Consider the following 17,577-nt stretch of genomic DNA (forward strand, 5'->3'; position numbering starts at 1 on the left):
TTAAAAAAGAAAAAATTTTCCATTTTATTATTTTTCCCCATCATTACTTACCCCCCTGTACCCTCTGCCACCTCCCCCACCTCCCCCGCTCCTCCCAACAATCACCGTACACTGTTATCCGTGTCCATGAGTTCTTTCTCTTTTTCCTTTCTTAAAGCAGAAATTTGGACATGCAGACACCAGGGATGAAAGACCACGTGAGGACACAGCGAGAAGATGGTCTTCTGCAAGCAAGGAGACGGGCCTTAGGAGAAACTAAATCTGCCGACACCTTGTCATGCCTTCGAGCCTCCTAACTGTAGACAATAAACGTCTGCTGTTGCCCATGGTGTGTGGTACTTGGCCATGGCAGCCCGAGCTGACTAATTCGAGGGTGAAGCCAAAACACACACAGCGTCACTGGCGTCACAGAACAACGGCAGGAACGCAGACCTTGCTGGCTTCTGTGCCATCTGTGCCTTTTGGGAGGGATTTGACCTAAGGCTGCTGTTCTGGGTGACAGTGGAGTGGAGTGGAAATGACCCGGGGGCTTTGGGGTCAGGCAGACTGAAGTTCAAATCCCAGCCAGTCATTAACTGGCTGTGTAACCTTCAGGCAAGTCATCTACACTCTTGGGTTTCTCCATCGACTCTAAGTGGGGCTGGTACCTATACCTCAGGGTTAAAAATGTTTATCTAAAGCAGGCATCCTCAAACTACGGCCCGCGGGCCACATGCGGGTATTTTTGCCGTTTTGTGTTTTTTACTTCAAAATAAGATATGTGCAGTGTGCATAGGAATTTGTTCATAGTTTTTTTAAAACTATAGTCCGGCCCTCCAACGGTCTGAGGGACAGTGAACTGGCCCCCTGTTTAAAAAGTTTGAGGACCCCTGATCTAAAGCGTCTGGGGCATGGTAAGCACTGAATAAATACTAAGTTTCCACTCCCCGTTTCCTTTCCTCTAAGTCAGGTTGGCCAAGGAAGGACTAGAGGCCAAACCTGTCCCATTGCATGTTTTATAGATAAAGGGCAAGCAGAACACAGCCATGCGTGGTCGTTTATGCATTGTCTGCGGCTGATCTGCACTACAGCGGCAGAGCTGAGTAGTTAAAACACAGACCTTGTGGCCTTCAAAGCCTAAACTATTCAACACCTGGTCAATGACAGGAATGTTTGTTGACTCTACTCTAAGGTCATCAATTACCCTATTTTCAAAGGCTAACAAACACTTTCCATTCCTTATCGTACTTGACCTTCACAGCATTTGGCACAGATGCCCTGTCTTGAAATCCTTCCTCCTCCCTTGAGGGCAGTGCGTGTGAAACAACCAAGATGCAAGATATTCAAGGTCAAACTTGCTGTCCCTACCTGACCAACCTGTTTCTGTATTCCACAGTGTAGTCAACATACCAGCATCTACACCCGTAGGGACAGGAATCCCAGAAATGGAGTCGCATTACACCTGTCAGAGCCTTACGGTCCTCACCTAAAATACGAGAATAATGACCACCCTGGAGACACCTGGTAACTACCTGGTGCATAGGGGAAAATGTAAAGCCACTAGCACAATTTTTAGAATCTGGACCCATCTAGAAAACCAAGCTTCTAGCATGCTTCCCAGCTGGGTGGAAAGAATGAGGTAAGGGTGTGAAGAGAGGGGGATCCCTCATCTCTCTGGTCTGTTGGGCAGTCTAGGGCAGAGTCCCGGGGATAGTCCACTTCTCCCAACTGCTGGGCCAGTACTTCCTGTGTGACATTACCGGGAAAGGCCTGGCAAGGCCTGGCCCTGAGCCATTTTGCACTTTTCTTCCTTCCCTAATTTTCATATCCAACAGGTCACTACAACCTATAGATTCTTTTTTCCTAAAACTTTCTCAAATTGACCTCCACCTCCCTCCATTCTCCTTGGTCACTGCAGGGGCTTAAACCACTTTACTTCATTCGAATCATTGCAAAGAGTCCCAACCAGTCTCCCTTAACTCCAAGAGGGCCTGTATAGAATGAATACTGGTAGTTACTGTCTGAGCATTCAAATCTATTTATTTCATCCCGCTACCTAAAATATGGTCAAACACCACCACTGCCAAAAGAATAAAATGCTTGCTGGCTCCCCCTGTATTTCCATCCTCATCTAATGCCACCTGCCCGCCATGCCCTGAGAGCTCCAGCCACGTGCCTGCACGCCCTCCAGACTTCATGTGGGCTGTTCTTTCCCGATGGGACAGCCGTCCTGCCCAACCCAACCCCTGGAAGCACCTACTTGCCATGTAACCCCTAACTCAACCTTCAAGAACCCACTCCAAAATCACATACAGCTGGAACCTCATTGGCTCCCCCCAAAAGGTTTGTTTGTCCCTTCTCTGTGATGTCACAACTTTGTAGACACCTCACTGCTTTAACTGTCGTTATCTGTCTCATAAACCGAGAGGTCCCCAAAGCTTTGGGCCAAGTATTTATTCACCTTTACATCTACCTCACCTCTAGCCCAGGCTCCAACACTCAGCTGATGCTCAATAAACCTGCAGGAAGCAAATGTTTATGGAAACTCGATGAGAAAAAGATTGAAGCTCCTCAGAGTGTCTCTGAGGCCATTCGGAAAAATAAAGGACACCACCCAAAAAATGTCCTATCCACCTACACAGCAGCCTCTTATGATGAAAGGGGCTCTGGAAAAATATTGTGCCAACTTAGCTGCCAGCAAGTCTAGGAGACCTGGCGGGGGGTTTGGGGGTGTGTGAGAACGAGCCCAGAGGGCACAAGTCCATAAAAAGGGACTGTTTTTAAAGGCCAAGGGCACACAAACTAAGAATTTCCACTTTGAAAGGAAGAAACAGGGGATGTAAGCGACAAAAATACTGAAAGGGGGTCAAAATCCCAATAAAAATGTGATTTTCTTAAGCAGTCTGCTAGCTTGTTTCTTTCTCGTTTCAGGTTAAACATGTCAGACTCAACAGTCTTTATTTTTATCCCTTCTGTGCATCCTGATGAAATCTACCTGCAACACAGTGAGAATAAGTCAAGGTGCCACAGGTATCAAGCTACGGTAAGATTTTTCCTGCCTTGAAAGGAGCTAGAATTCCTCGAGTGTTCATTACAACATCACAAACTTAAGAAAAACATATAGTCAAAGCTAATACTGAGTCACCATCAATTCCTCAGAAACTGCTGAGTGTGTACTTCCTGACCTGGTGGGCTGGAATCATTTTCTCCCGACTTAAGAGGGCTCAGGTGGCCACTCTGGGGCACCTTTCTCAGCCCCACAGATTCAACCCGTACCACACGACAACGCATAGATGCTGGGTTTGCTTCCCGGTGGATTGCTTCTCACACTCCTTCAAAACTCAGTTCCTTGTGTTTCTCACGGGTGGATCTTCCTCACTTTCAATGACAGCTACAACAGGACCAAGAATAAGTAAACAAGACATTGGCTGGAGCAGCACACACTACGGGAAATGAAAATCAATGAGATAGCGAACACGTCGCTGCCACAGAAGCTGTGAATGGGTCAGCTAGCCCACAACACCATGCCCAGAACTTACCAATGCAAATGCAAATAATAATTTAGTTGGAACAGTTTCCTCAACAGTTACTAACCCAAATCCAAATAGCAACCATCAGGCTTGAAGGGTCTCTGCACTAAAGCGGTGGTGGCTTCCCTGCCTCACGTCAGAGAAACAGATTGAAGACTGAAGTCAAGAGCATGAAGGAAATCTTACCCTTTGCGACAGCATGGAGGGACCCAGAGAGCATTGCACTAAGTGAAACAAGCCAGTCAGAGAAAGACAAGTATCATATGATCTCACTCATATGTGGGAATCTGATGAACAAAATACACAAGCAAAACAGAAACAGACTCATAGAGAGAGAGCACACTGACAGCTGTCTGAGGGGAGGGGTTGTGGGGGGGTTTGGGTAAAAAAGGTGAAGGATTAAGAAAATAACAACTCATAGACACAGGCAACAGTATGGTGATTACCAGAGGGGAAGGGGGATAGGTGGATGGGGGGTAAAAGGGGGGTAAATGGTGATGGAAGGAGAATTGACTTGGGGTGGTGAACTCACTCACAATGCAATAGAACTGTACACCTGAAAAGTATGTAACTACCAATTGTCACCCCAATAAATTCAATAAAAAAATAAGAGGATGAAGTGTAAGAGAGGCCGGCAAAGGGGGAGAGGCAAATCACTTAACCTTACCAGTCGGGGCAGTAGCAGCATTTCTCGGGTGTGTTTTAGGGGCCAGGCTCTTTACAACATTCCCCCTGTCTCTCAAAGACCTAAATGGTAAAGCATTTCTTCTCATCTCCAGATGAGGAAAGCAAGAATCAGAGAGGTTGCCAAGTAACTTCCAAGGACACAGGGCTACGGAGAACAAGGACTGGGGATTTGAAACCAGGTCTGTTCTAATCTTTTAGGGCCAGAAACTTCCCATGACACTGCATAGAGAGCTTGGGTAGGAATTCTCTATTTAGAAGGCAGAGAGGGAAGAGAATTCAAGCTTATCTAACGGAGATAAGATCTGCTTAAACATCACAATTTCTAAAATTAAAAAAGATCACACTCTGAGAATCTGTGATACACACACACACACACACACACACACACACTCACTCACACACACACAAACTTCAATGCATACATATGAGTGCATGTATACCTTCTTGACCCAAGGATACATTTTTCATTGATTCTAGAGAGAGAGGAAGGGGGAGAGGGAGAGAGAACCCCGGAAGGCTGCCTCTCACCTGCACCTCAACCAGGGATTAACTGAGTATGTGCTCTGACCGGGAATCAAACCATCGACCCTCAGTTGCATGGGACAACGTTTCAAACAACTGAGCCACAGCGGTCAGGGCTCATTCAAATTTTAGAGTACACACATCTAGTTCTAATAAGAACTACGTAACTGAAAGAAATGTACATTGTTTTGTAAAAGTGAAATATTTTAAATAAAGGCTATCTCTATTGAATTTTTGCTGAAGAACCTGAAGTCCACAATCATATTTTTTGATTGACACAACAGCCCATGAGGCTCAGTCCAGTATCTCTAACTTTCCATAGCAAACATTTCCCAATCAAATATTAACACTAGACTCCAGGATGTGTGCAACTGGCACATATTCTCTTGTGATTCCTGAAGACCCTCAACATCCAGAGGCCTTGTGAAACATTCCTGAAGACCCTCAACATCCAGAGGCCTTGTGAAACACCCAGACAGAAGGGCCAGTAATGTGCCTGCATTCTCGAGTGACACTTCTGTGCAGTGTGGCATGGAGTGATGGCCTGGGCACAGTGACCGTACATGCAGTCAACTGCATCTGCTCCGCAAAACGGGGCCAAATCTGGAGGAGGAGAGATGCACCTGTTGCTCCCCCGGCCAGTCGTGGCCCCCACCGGTCCCTCACATAATGGGCTTCTGGGTGTCTGAAGTACACATTTCTGGTACAATGCAGACCTAAGCCAAGCCATCTCCTTCGTCTGGGGCTTGTCCAAATAAAAGGCAGTCTGTGTTAAAGGCAGAAGAAAGGCAGCTGTGCCATCCGGAGACAGTGTGTCTGCACCTGGCACTTATGGGCCACGTAAGGGATGTTCGCGGGAACCCCGACACGCAGGTCTCTGCCGGACCTGCTGGCTTCCTCACTTCCCTGCGGAAGGAACAGCCCTGTAGCTGCCCTGATGCACAGTGTCAGGCAGTAACTGCTCGACGTCCACGGGAGTGTGGCTCACCCTGCCTGGCGAGCCAATCTGGACCGTTTGGAGCACGTGCTCACCCCATCAGCTTCGTGAGTCACTGTCTCTCATTTCCACAGGAGCTCACGGGAGCATCACAAATTACTGAGGCGGGGCATCCCACCTTTCCGCTTTCCACCTCATTTCTTATTTCTGCTGAAAACTACTGCTTTCTTCCATTTCTGCACTTACCACACGCGTTCTAAGAGCTGGCTTCCCTCACAGGGCAATTTTACAGACATAACATGTTCATCGCAAATCCCGTGCAAACCAAAGGAAGACGAGTAACACCCGTAGTCGGTGGCAGAGCAGGAGCGAGAACCCAGACGTCAGGCCGCCGGGGCGTTACTGCTGCTCTCGCGTGCTGTTCACAGGGAACAAAGCCTGCCGCACATCCAAGAGACACGTGCTTGCCAGAACACACACAGATCTGAGGGTGAGCTCCCGCTGGAGAGCATCTGGCTGAGGATACGGGGCTGAGAGGATGGAGACTGTGGGAATCCATTCTGGGCCACCGAGACAGATGAAGGAAGCTGAAGCTGGGCTCTGAGGCAGACGGTTCCCCTGAAACAGCAAGCCCACAGGGGAACCAGAGGGTCAGCCCTGGGCTTCACAGGCCACATTCTTTTTAAACCTCACCTCCCCTGTGAGAGAAGCACTATGGTCATTACCCCGTCTCACGATGAGGGATCACTCAGAACACCGACAACACCAAACATGGGTGAGGACACGGAGCGACAGGGATTCTCACGTGTGGCTGGTGGGCATGCAAAGTGGCACAGCCACTTCGGAAGACAGTTTGGCAGTTTCTTACAAACTGAACACACTCTTACACACAATCCAGTCATCGTGCTCCTTGGGGTTTACCCAAAGGCACTGAAAACGTACGTCCACACAACACTTTGCACCAGGTGTTGATAGCAGCTTTGTTCAAAACTTGGAAGCAACCAAGATGTCCCTTGGGTAAGTCAACGAATGAAAATACTGTACTACATTCAGACAACTGAATACTATCCAGTGCTACAAAGAATGAGCTAACAAGCCATGAAAAGACATGTAGGAACTTTTAATGCCTATTACTAAGTGAAAGAAACCAACGATGCAATATTCTGGAAAAGGCAAAACTGTGGAAACAGCAAAAAGATCAGCAGTTTCCGGGGGTTCAAGGTGGGGTGGAGAGAGAGAAACAGGGCAGTGAAAATATTCAGTGTGACACCTAATGATAGATACATGTCATTACACATTTGTCCAAACTCACAGAATGTCTAATCTACACAGTGAACCCTAAGGTAAGTTATGGGCGCTCTGGGTGACAGTGAAGTATCAGGGTAGGGGTACTGATTTAACAAATGCACCTCTCTGGTGGGATATGTTGATAATGGTGGAGGCTGAGCCGGTGTGGGGGCTGAGGGTATATGAGAAATCTCTGTACCTTCTAGTCCATTTCCCTGTGAACCCAAAACTGCTCTAAAAACTAAAATCTGCCCTCCTAGCCAGTTTGGCTCAGTGGTTAGAGCATTGGCCTGCAGACTGAAGGCTCCTGGGTTCGATTCTGGTCAAGGGCACGTACCTTGGTTGCAGGCTCCTCCCCAGCCCAGGCCCTGGCCAGAGAGCATACAGGAGGCAACCAATCGATGTGTTTGTCTCACATTGATATTCCTCTCTGTCTTTCCCTCTCTCTTCCACTCTCTCTAAAAATCAATGGAAAAATATCCTCAGGTGAGGATTAAAAAATAATAATAAATAAAAATAATTTTTTTTAAAGTGAACTCATCATCAGCCAATTAGCACCCATGACCAATAAAGGAGGACTTCGTTGGTAGTGGAAGTAACAAGAAAGCTACAGCTCCTTGGAAGAGTCTCCTCAGTTGTAGTTCTCCGAACCTTTGTGCAGAGAAAGGATTCAGGGCGGAACAGGGTTAGCCATCACTCTACGTAAGCCCTCCGAGCGAGGCAAAGCTTACGGGTTTCAAGGCTCCAGGCCCGACTACTGAAGACTTTCCCACTGGTCCCATGGTCCCTGTGGGAAGGCACCTGGTTCTCATGGGCCCCTCTCCTACACCAACACCCTGCACTCACTGTACTTCCCACTCAGGCCCTGCACACCCGGCCCCTGGCCTGGAGCACAGCCAGCCACCCTGCTCACACAGGCCTTCCCAGCCAACGGGAGCTGCAAGTGGCAACACCCATCTCCCCTTCTGACCCTTCCTACTCGACACTAACGTTCATTCCTGTGCGACGGAGATGCCGTGGCTTCCGTGGGCTTCTGCTTCTCTGTGAGTCAGACGCGACCAGAAAGAAGATTCCCACCGCTGCTTACCCCTGCCCCCATCCATTTTCTTGAGATAAAAAGGCTCGTTTCTAAGCATGGGGTTGGGTTGGTTCCAGCCGCCATCAGAGCCATCTGACACCACCACAGGCGCAGCTGACACTGCTGTAAAGTGTGACGGGATAAAACCTGCAGTCATCATTCACCTGGGGGGGGGCGGGCAATGGGGGGGGGGGGATCATGCAGCAAACATGCCAAAGCCTGAGAATACAGGAGAGTGGCAGGAGCACAGAGAAGCAGGGCAGAGAAGGCTGCCGGCAAACCCAGTTTAACACATCCTCCTCTTGCTCGGCCGGCATGGCTCAGTGGTTGAGCATCGACCTATGAGCCAAGAGGTCACGGTTCAATTCCCGGTCAAGGGCACATGCCCAGTTGCAGGCTCAATTCCCAGTGTGGGGCCTGCAGGAGACAGCCGATGGATGATTCTCTCATCATTGATCAGTCTCTCTCTCCCTCTCCCTTCCTCTCTGAAATCAATAAACATATCTTTAAAACATACTCCCCTTTGCTCACTGCCTGATGAGAGCGAGGCCCTGAGAGAGAGCTAGGACTTTAATCAGTTCTCTCTAGATGAGGGAAGGTGTGTTCCTAGCTTTATAAATGTAACGGAGCATTATGTTTACATTGCCATATCCATTAGTATTTCAACCAACCATACGCCGTTGATGAATGCCCACTACTGAAGTCTCATTCACTGAACAGGTGCACACCTGTCCCCTCACAAGGGTGACTGAAGGAGGGGCTCAGACCCTGTGTTCCAGGCTCCAAGGGGAACACACAAAGACCCGGGGCTCCCAGCGCGTCAGGGCGGACGGAGTTGGCGCACCATGCTATGGAGGTTTGCAGTAAGAAGTGATTTCTCACGTAGGGAAAAGGAGAGACACAAAGGAAGGCTGGATGGAGCAGAGATGCAAGCCACGCCAACTCGGACAGGGGAAGTTCTGGCCTAGGGCACAGGGAAGAGAATTCGCAAAGGGGTAAGTGGAACAACAAGGCTGGGTCAGGGCACAGCGATGCCTGGGTCAATCTAAGAGCCCTCAGTGGGAAAAGAATGATCTTTTCCATAAATGCTGCTGGGACAACTGGATAGTCACATGTAAAAGAGTGAGGTTGGCTCCGACCTCACGCCATACACAAAAGTATGAACTCACAAAAGCGATGGCAGGCCTACATGGACGAGTTAAAACCGGGAAGCCTCTTAGGAAAAAACAAAGGTGCAAGCCTCTGTGGCCATGGATTAGGCAATGGTGTCTTAGATATGACATCGAAGGACAGCAACAAAAGAATAAATAAACTGGACTACATCAAAATAAAAAATTCTGTGCCTGAAACAATAGTATCAAAAATATGAAAAAAAGCCTGGCTGGTGTGTCTAAGTTGATTGGGGTTCATCCCATGTACTGGGAGGTCGCCGGTTCAATTCCAGGTCAGAGTTGCAGGCTTGAACCCCAATAGAGTTGCCATATGATGGCACAATCCCACTGCCAGGTATTATCCGAGGAAAAAAGGGATACATCCACACAAAAACAATACACACATACATACATAAATGTTCACATATGTCATAAACTGAAGAATGGATTTTTAAAGTGTGGTATGCACATAGAAAAAAAATTGGCAATGAAATAGAATGAAGTAGTGACACATGCTACAACATGGATGAACCTAGAAGACACTGTTACCTGCAAAAAGCCAGTCACAAGAAACTACATGTTATATGATTCTATTTATATGAAATGCCCAGAATAGGCCAAATGTAGAAGCAGGAAGCAGATTAGTGGTTGCTGAAGGCAGGGGGGTAGGGGTTTGAGATGAGAGGTGGGTAGGAAGGAATGTGGAGTGAGTGCTAATGAGAATTTTTTAAAGAGATAAAAATGTTCTATAATTAGATTGTAATGATGGTTTCATAACCCTGTAAAAATGCTAAAAAAAAAACCACATTGAACTGTAAACTTTAAATGAGTTATATGTTATGTAAAATATCTCAATAAAGCTGTTTTTAAGAAATGCAATGGGATAAATCACAGTGAAAAAATTTTAATTTGAGAAAATAAAAAACTTCTGTGAGTCATAAAACACTGTAAACCTAATTAAGTGGAAAATGATGAACTGGGAAAAAATTTTTAATAACCTACATGACTGATAGCCTTAAAACAAACAAGAAAGCTGTGATAATTCAGTAAGACATAGATAATGCCCCAGTAGAACAGAGGCCAACTATTACAAATATTCCCCAAAGAAAAAAGCACACATGACCAATCTTCTGTAATAATAAAAGCGTAATATGCTAATTAGACCGGACATCCTTCCGGATGACCTTCCAGACAAAGCCGGGCCTGTGAGGGAAGCCTGGGTCCCGGGTCCCAGAGGGAAGCCGGTGCCAGCAGCCAGGGGAAGGAAGGCCTAGTCTTGCATGAATTTCGTGCATCGGGCCTCTGGTAAGTATATAAAAACTCATTCTGGACATTGGTAAGTTTTTACCCAGTAATCCCACTTTTATAGTCTATTCCAGTGATTTTCAGCTGGTGTGCCATTAAGAACTTTTAAAACTTGCAATACCTGTCGATTTAGTCAAGGGCACTGACCTCTTTTTACTTAGTCTGTCAAATTTAAAAAATGACAACAGCCAACACAACAATAGCCATCTGGTGTGAATGGATCAAAATGACACTTATTTTTTTGTCAGATCGACAAAAAATATATTTTCTGGTGTGCTGCAGAATTGTAGTAATTAGTTTATGTGTGCCATGAGATGAAAAGGGTTGAAAATCGCTGGTCTGTTTAAAGAAAGATGCCTTTAAATTAATATTCAAGAATGTTCTTCTGCTGTTCTTTATTAAGTGGAAAACTGGGAACCTCTTACTTGTCCAGTGGTTGGGGGAATGGGCAAATACGTCTCTACAGAAACAAGGCAGGAAAGACATTCAACCAAGCATCAGAAGTAGCTGTTTTCTGGGGTATGAAGGAAACCAAGATTTACTGTATCTTTATTTTGTACATTTTTGTAATATGGTTTCCTCCTGCAATATCATTTCCAAAATTTAGAAAATAAAGAAACAAAAACCTATGTATTTTCTTGAAAAGGAACTATGAGATAATCACATTCTTCATCAGTGGTACATGTTAGACTCGCCTGGGAAGCTTTTAAGAAACCCCAATGCTCAGGCCATGCCTCATATGCATCCAATCAGAATCTCTGAAGGTATGACCCAGGCATCAGTATTCTTTAAAACTCTGGGGTGGTTTTGAGGAACGAGCCATATCCTATTTGGGTGAACCAGGACTCAGGGGCAGGGGGATAAATGGCACGCAAAGGTCCTAGGTTCACGGTGGAGCAAACACAGGCACCCAGTTCTAGGTGTGAACACAGAACAGAAAGTGTGTGTGTCCCAATCATGGCTGCACGTGGCAGTAACTCCTCGAAGGAGGTTACCCTCTAACGAGTCTCCAGGAGAAAAAGAGAATGTTGTCCTGTTGACCACAGCAGGCAAAACTATCCTTGCTGCAGGTCCGATCCCTGACCGGGGCCCTGACCACTCAAAGGTGAAGGCAGAGCCCAGGACTAGCTTGCTGGACTGCGCGTTCCCTGTGTTATGCTCCACCTCCCCGAGAAGGAGCCTCAGACACGCGTGTGCACAACTGTAAGCCTATGACCTCCCCACGTACATGCAGCCAGAACACAAAGCCACGTCATGAACACCCCAAGGTCAACAACGGACAGACAGAACAGTGCAGACGGCATAGGAGAATGTGCTGGAGACAGAGGGGAGGACCTGGGCTTAGGCCAAGATCCGCCAATAAGTTGTACATCGGGGCAAGTTCCACTCAGATGCGCGGTCTTTGGTTCCGTATCTGCAAATAGGCCTGATGGGTGTGCGATAGAGGCCTTGCCATCGCTAACTTGTCTGTGATCCTCCATGGTCCTCACCACAAAGCACAGACCTGGGGTGGCAGCTAAGAGGGGAAGCCAGCTGAGTATTGTTCTGACCTTGAACTTGACCTGACGCAGCTGTGATAATTCCCCTGACAGTATCGTGGAGAGAAAGAAAATGGAAATCCGTCAGAGAGGTGTAGACAGAAGAAGTTCAAACGAGGAAGGTTCCAGAATGAGTTCCTCAGCCTCCTTGTCCTAATTCTCGGGAGTTCACAACTCGGCGGGACAAAGAACCTACCAGCGCCATCCACTTAACACCGTTCCCGGAAGAGGTTCGCTCCAAAAGAGGCCTCTCCGAGAATGCCAGAGGGCAAGCGGAATCAATGCGGCTTTTCTGGAAAGTGGCTGGGCTCTACGTATCAAGAATCTTTAAATACGCAGTCCACTCAGTTCAGTAATTCCACTTCTGGGAACCGCCACGGTTGAGATACCAGCTGTGTATTAAAAATGACTGCAGTGACTGGACAAAAATATTCACATCGGGAGTTCTGGAGACTGGCTGCCCAACTCTGTGAATGTACTTAACACTACTGACCTGCACATTAAAATTCGTTAAAAATCAGGAATGGGAAATGGAAACAATGGACATTAAATATCAAGTTCTTCAAGCAAACTGGAAACTACACATGATATACTATTAAATGAAAAAAGGCAGAGCACATGTGGTCTCCGGTTTAGGTGGAGTAGATTAAAAAATAAAAAAAGCCGAAACCGGTTTGGCTCAGTGGATAGAGTGTCGGTCTGCGGACTGAAGGGTCCCAGGTTCGATTCTGGTCAAGGGCATGCACATTGGTTGCGGGCACATCCCCAGTGGGGTGTGTGCAGGAGGCAGCTTGTCGATGTTTCTCTCATTGATGTTTCTGGCTCTCTGTCCCTCTCCCTTCCTCTCTGTGAAAAATCAATAAAATATATTTTAAAAAAATAAAATAAATAAAAAACAACTAGAAAAATCAAAACGCTTAGAGTAGTTGTGTCTCTCTGCTGGGATCTCCAGTTTTCCACAGAAACACTCTAGCGGGTGAGGGAGGGCGGGGCCTGGCAGACATGAACTCACGGTCCAAGAATCAAAGGGCAGAATGACTTCCACTTTACAGCCTGTCCGCTTTGAGGTTTTTCCCTTAAAGAAACTGACAGCCAGGGGGGTTTTCAAAACTGCTACATCAGCTCTGTCAGCAGAGCCAGACCTGGAACCGGAAGCAGCAAAGGTGCAAACAGCCTGCAGGACCCAGTGCCCCCACACAGGCGAGGGTGAGGAAAGCAGCATCACCCGCTGGCCACCACCTGCTGTCCTAGCCATCGCAGTGTTTTAACCGGCTGCTTCTCCTTCAGGCAGGACCTTTGGATTGTCTCATAATGGGCCTGGAGTGACCTGGGAAATGTAATCCAAATAGAAAGTAACTAATGACGTTACTAATAGACAAACCACAGGAAATGGGCTTTGCTCTTCTCTGGAAGACAAAAGGATACACTACAAACATTAATGAATTCTTAATCCAGAAAGGCTTGCACTAGCCACAGAATTACTTTAATGGACACTGGTCCTTGTTTTCATGACCAGAAAATGTATTTTTTCATTTAGAAAAAAAAAAAAACCACACACACATACAATTTTGAAATACTCAGAAAACTGCATCTTTCAACTAGCAGTAAAAAATAATATATATATATATATATATATAAATATATACATATACATATATATATAAATATATACATATACATATATATATGTATATATGTATAAATACACACACACACACACACACAAATGGAGCAAGATAGGGGGAGAGGAAATAAAAATAATAATTAGGAATCTAAGTGGAACGTAAGAAACTCAATCACGTAAAATGCAGGGTCACAGTACTGCAAGGTTAATGAAACTGTGTCTGGCCCAGAGTTCCCATGGCCCAGGAGCTAACCACCACCTGTACCCGTATACAAACTTTCATTAATACGGGCTGTGTGAGCGCCTATTACAGGGGTTTATAGAAGTTGACCTTTGCTAGAATAAATAGTTTTGTCCTTGACAGTTGCTTGATTAGCGTCAATTAGTGAAGAGTTTCTATCCAAACAAGTAAAACAGGTTTGGTGGTGTGTGTGTGTGTGTTTTTAAGCACCTTCTTAAAAGAGAAAGGGGTTTTGTCTTAAAAATAAGAACAACAGTCATCAAGGTAATTCCAGAGCTGGATCTGAAAGATGACAGGATCCCGCTCAGGTGGGGGGAGCCCCTGGGGAGGGCGCCACACCTAGGGGGGCTGTAGGCACAGCACACCGTGATTCCTGCATGGTTAGCAACGACAGGGCTACCTCTTTAAATAGATGGCCATTTTTACATCCAGGGCACGTTCACAACCATATGCCAGCTATTTTTACAGGCAGGTAGAACATCAGGGCTCTGGATAGTTTTCCAACAATATGGCTGAGACAGAAATCTGTGTGTAAGACGCTGTGGGGAAAACGCAGTTTATTTCTCTGATGGCGTCTGAGTCACTGCCATTGTTAAGCAAGCTTCCCTGCCCTTACCTTTCCTTTTCGAATTAAAATGAGGAAGAAAATAAAGCCAAGGTACCACTGGGCGACACAAATCTGGGCACGACACAAGCACGGCTCCGCTGGAGGAGAGCCTGCTGAGTGTATTTAATTAGCATTTGGGCCCACAGTTTCTAATATGGAGGATATTTTCTTCACTCGATGAAAAGGCTGGATGTTGCAGAACTACTTCCTTCTATTCATAAGGCCTTGCAAAGATTTTAGCAGAAGTAAATGCTGTCCCTATGGAGAAAAACAAACTCTTGGATATTTTCTCAAAACCAAGGACATGTAATGTGGTCAGGACACAGGACCAAGGCCTTGTCAGGGCCTTCCCTGCAGGTAAGCTTGTAGCCTGCTGGAGGGCCACACTTCCCAGGCTCACCATGCTACTCGCTGCTACCTAACGTCCCACTGAAGTGCCACTAAATAACCAAATAAACTGGAACTGTGTGAGGTGATGGATGCATTAACTAACCTTACTATAATCATTTTCCAATACATGCAGATATAAACTTGTATGGATATGTGTCAAGTTGTATCTCAATAAAGCTGAAAACAAAACAAACCAAATACAGTTAAAAAGAAGACTTAAGCATGGCCAGTGTGGTTCAGTGATGGAGTATCGCCCATGAACCAGGAGGTCACAGTTCAATTCCCAGTCAGGGCACATACCAGGGTTGCAGGTTTAATCTCCAGTGGGGGGGCGTGCAGGAGGCAGCCGATCTATCCCTCTCCCTTCCTCTCTCTAAAATCAATAAAAATATATTTAAAAAGAAGATTTAAGTCCTACTAAAACAAAGAGTGAATTTGTTATTAATAATGAAATTATATCTGAAATGCAGTATTCCCTGTCTCTCAAGTGCGTGCTTGTCCCAAGACTCAAGCAACAAGTCATCTATAGTAGCACAGACCACAGGGGAGACACTGTCCTAACAATCAACTCTCTGCACTCGGCATTACCCTCCACCGAGGTCCTTGAGAGTCCAGATGGGCTCGAATTCTATCATCTATTTTATGTAGATGAGGGATGCTTAGAGAAGACACCTGCCCGGTCCTTAACCATCAGACGTGGGAAGTGCATAAACACACTACTGCAAGGGCAAAGGACAAGTGATGTGGCCGATTAAAGGAAAAGGAAAACACTGTGCAGAGTTTATAGAAAGGCAGTGTGGAAATTGTGATTCAAAAGAAGAAATCTGCCAGAGATACAGCGGTTGGGGGAGGACAAAGAGAAGGAAGAAAAGACATTCCAGGAATTTCCCCAAATACTGATAAACAGGTCAAATTCCTTGGCACAGGAAATCGCTTCATACCAAAAAGGTCTCCCAGTTCCAGCGAATGACTGGGTTGTAAACAATGTTTGTCCAAAATAAGAAAGTTCTAGAATCATCAAATATTTTGGACACTCACCAACTCATAGCGCATTTCTAACAGCCTTAAAAGTTGCCTTCTTAATTTTACCTCCCCACCAACTGCAAATAGCCACTAAATGATTCTGAAATAATGCACTTGATATCAAGAAACACAAATATTTAGGAAACCAGAAAAACAAACACAATTTTTACAGTCCGGGGCACATTTTAGAATAACTCCAAACATGTGACGTGTTGATGAGAGCATTCTGCGCTGGCCCCATTATCAGGAAGGCCCAAACCATCCCACCCTCAGCAAACAAGTACTCAGCAAAACTCAAAGAAGGTCAAAGGACTTTTATGACCCCAGGTATCAGCATTTTGGAAAGGCTTTCTGCACATCTGACTCATAACCTCTCCAAGCTAAGTAACGTTGGGTTTGTATTGGCAATGTTAACTATAAAAGTTGGTAAGCGTGAGGAACGCGAAAAACACTTTAACCAAATAATCCATCCATCCCTTCCCTGACACTTTACAAGTTTGAATTTTCACAAATAATTAAATTTTATAGCTGTTCAAGTGCCAGATGATGTAATCAAAGAAAATACATCGGTATATGACACTTGACAGTAATAACTGTTATCAGATTACACTTGCCCAAATCCAAAACCTTTAAGTGCACCAGTGTGTTTAGAAAAGTGTTCCCTAATTCATGAGCAAGAAAACAACAAAATCGATGGTTAACGTTAATATTGATAACAAGGTCTGGAATCTTTATAAAAGTCTAGCCTGGGTAATCAATATACTTTATATACAAGTTGAACTAAGAAAATGAATCCATTCATAATTCTTAAGATTTCCTTTTTCCAGAAGTCATTGTACAAAGGAAAAACCTGCTCCCAGATTTCTTAGAGGCACTAGTTTTGCTTAATTTCAATGCGTGTATTGCATATATATCCAAGACCCTGGTCTGGGTGCTGTGCTGTTGCTTGCTTACCTGGGGATTTTTTGTTTGATCTTGATTGCGCCGAGTGAGACTGTCGCGGCAGCAGAGGTGAAGACGGCAGAGACATGGAGACACCCTTGGCCAAGCTCACCCTGTAGGTGTCCTCAGCCATAGGAAGGCTGCTCACAGAGAAGTCGCCACCATGGCCAGAGGGCAGGACAGGAGGGGAAGTCTCTGGACCAAAGTCACCTCCTGGAGTGGAGAAAGGAAACCTTAGGTTAGACCAGCCATCACAGGTAGAAGCAAATTTAATTCCAAAGAACTACATTCTTAGAATGTAATTCCCATATAGCATATGGGTGGGCACTGAATGTTTTTAACAACTTTTCCCCCCTCTCTGCCACTCTTAAGGACCTTTAACACTGTGAGAGAAACTTCAAGTCTCACCACTCAAGCATCAATAAACTGCCCCACACCCTTTTCTGCACCATACCAACTGGTCTGATTTCATTTGTAACAATGGGTCCAGAAAGCCACTGATCTGAGATTAGATCAAGATCAAGTATGAATGACCCACAAGAAGATTTGATTTCAGCCTAAAGAAAGATAGGTATCAATAGAATAGATTCAAACACCAAGATCCATTCCACAATTCTCTGGCCTCCTACCAGTTCAACGCAAAAAAACACACACAAAAAAACCCCCAAAAACAAAAACAAACAAAAATAACCTCCAAGGGAGAGTCTAGCCCACTTCAACATTCCTCCCCAGTTCT

The 17,577-nt window shown here is 45.7% G+C and overlaps 1 protein-coding gene across 4 annotated transcripts in view; it reads right to left on the minus strand.

Annotated features, from left to right (window-relative positions):
- Positions 1-17,577, minus strand: part of TANC1 (tetratricopeptide repeat, ankyrin repeat and coiled-coil containing 1) — a 177,315-nt gene that overhangs the window by 112,212 nt on the left and 47,526 nt on the right. For all 4 annotated transcript variants that reach the window (XM_079782891.1, XM_079782893.1, XM_079782892.1 and 1 more), the window contains exon 3: positions 16,854-17,054. In XM_079782891.1, the coding sequence (XP_079639017.1) occupies positions 16,854-17,054 (201 nt within the window). The remainder of the gene's footprint in view (positions 1-16,853; positions 17,055-17,577) is intronic.

This window comes from Cnephaeus nilssonii (assembly GCF_951640355.1).
Source record: "Cnephaeus nilssonii genome assembly, chromosome: 10".
Lineage (NCBI taxonomy): Eukaryota > Metazoa > Chordata > Mammalia > Chiroptera > Vespertilionidae > Cnephaeus > Cnephaeus nilssonii.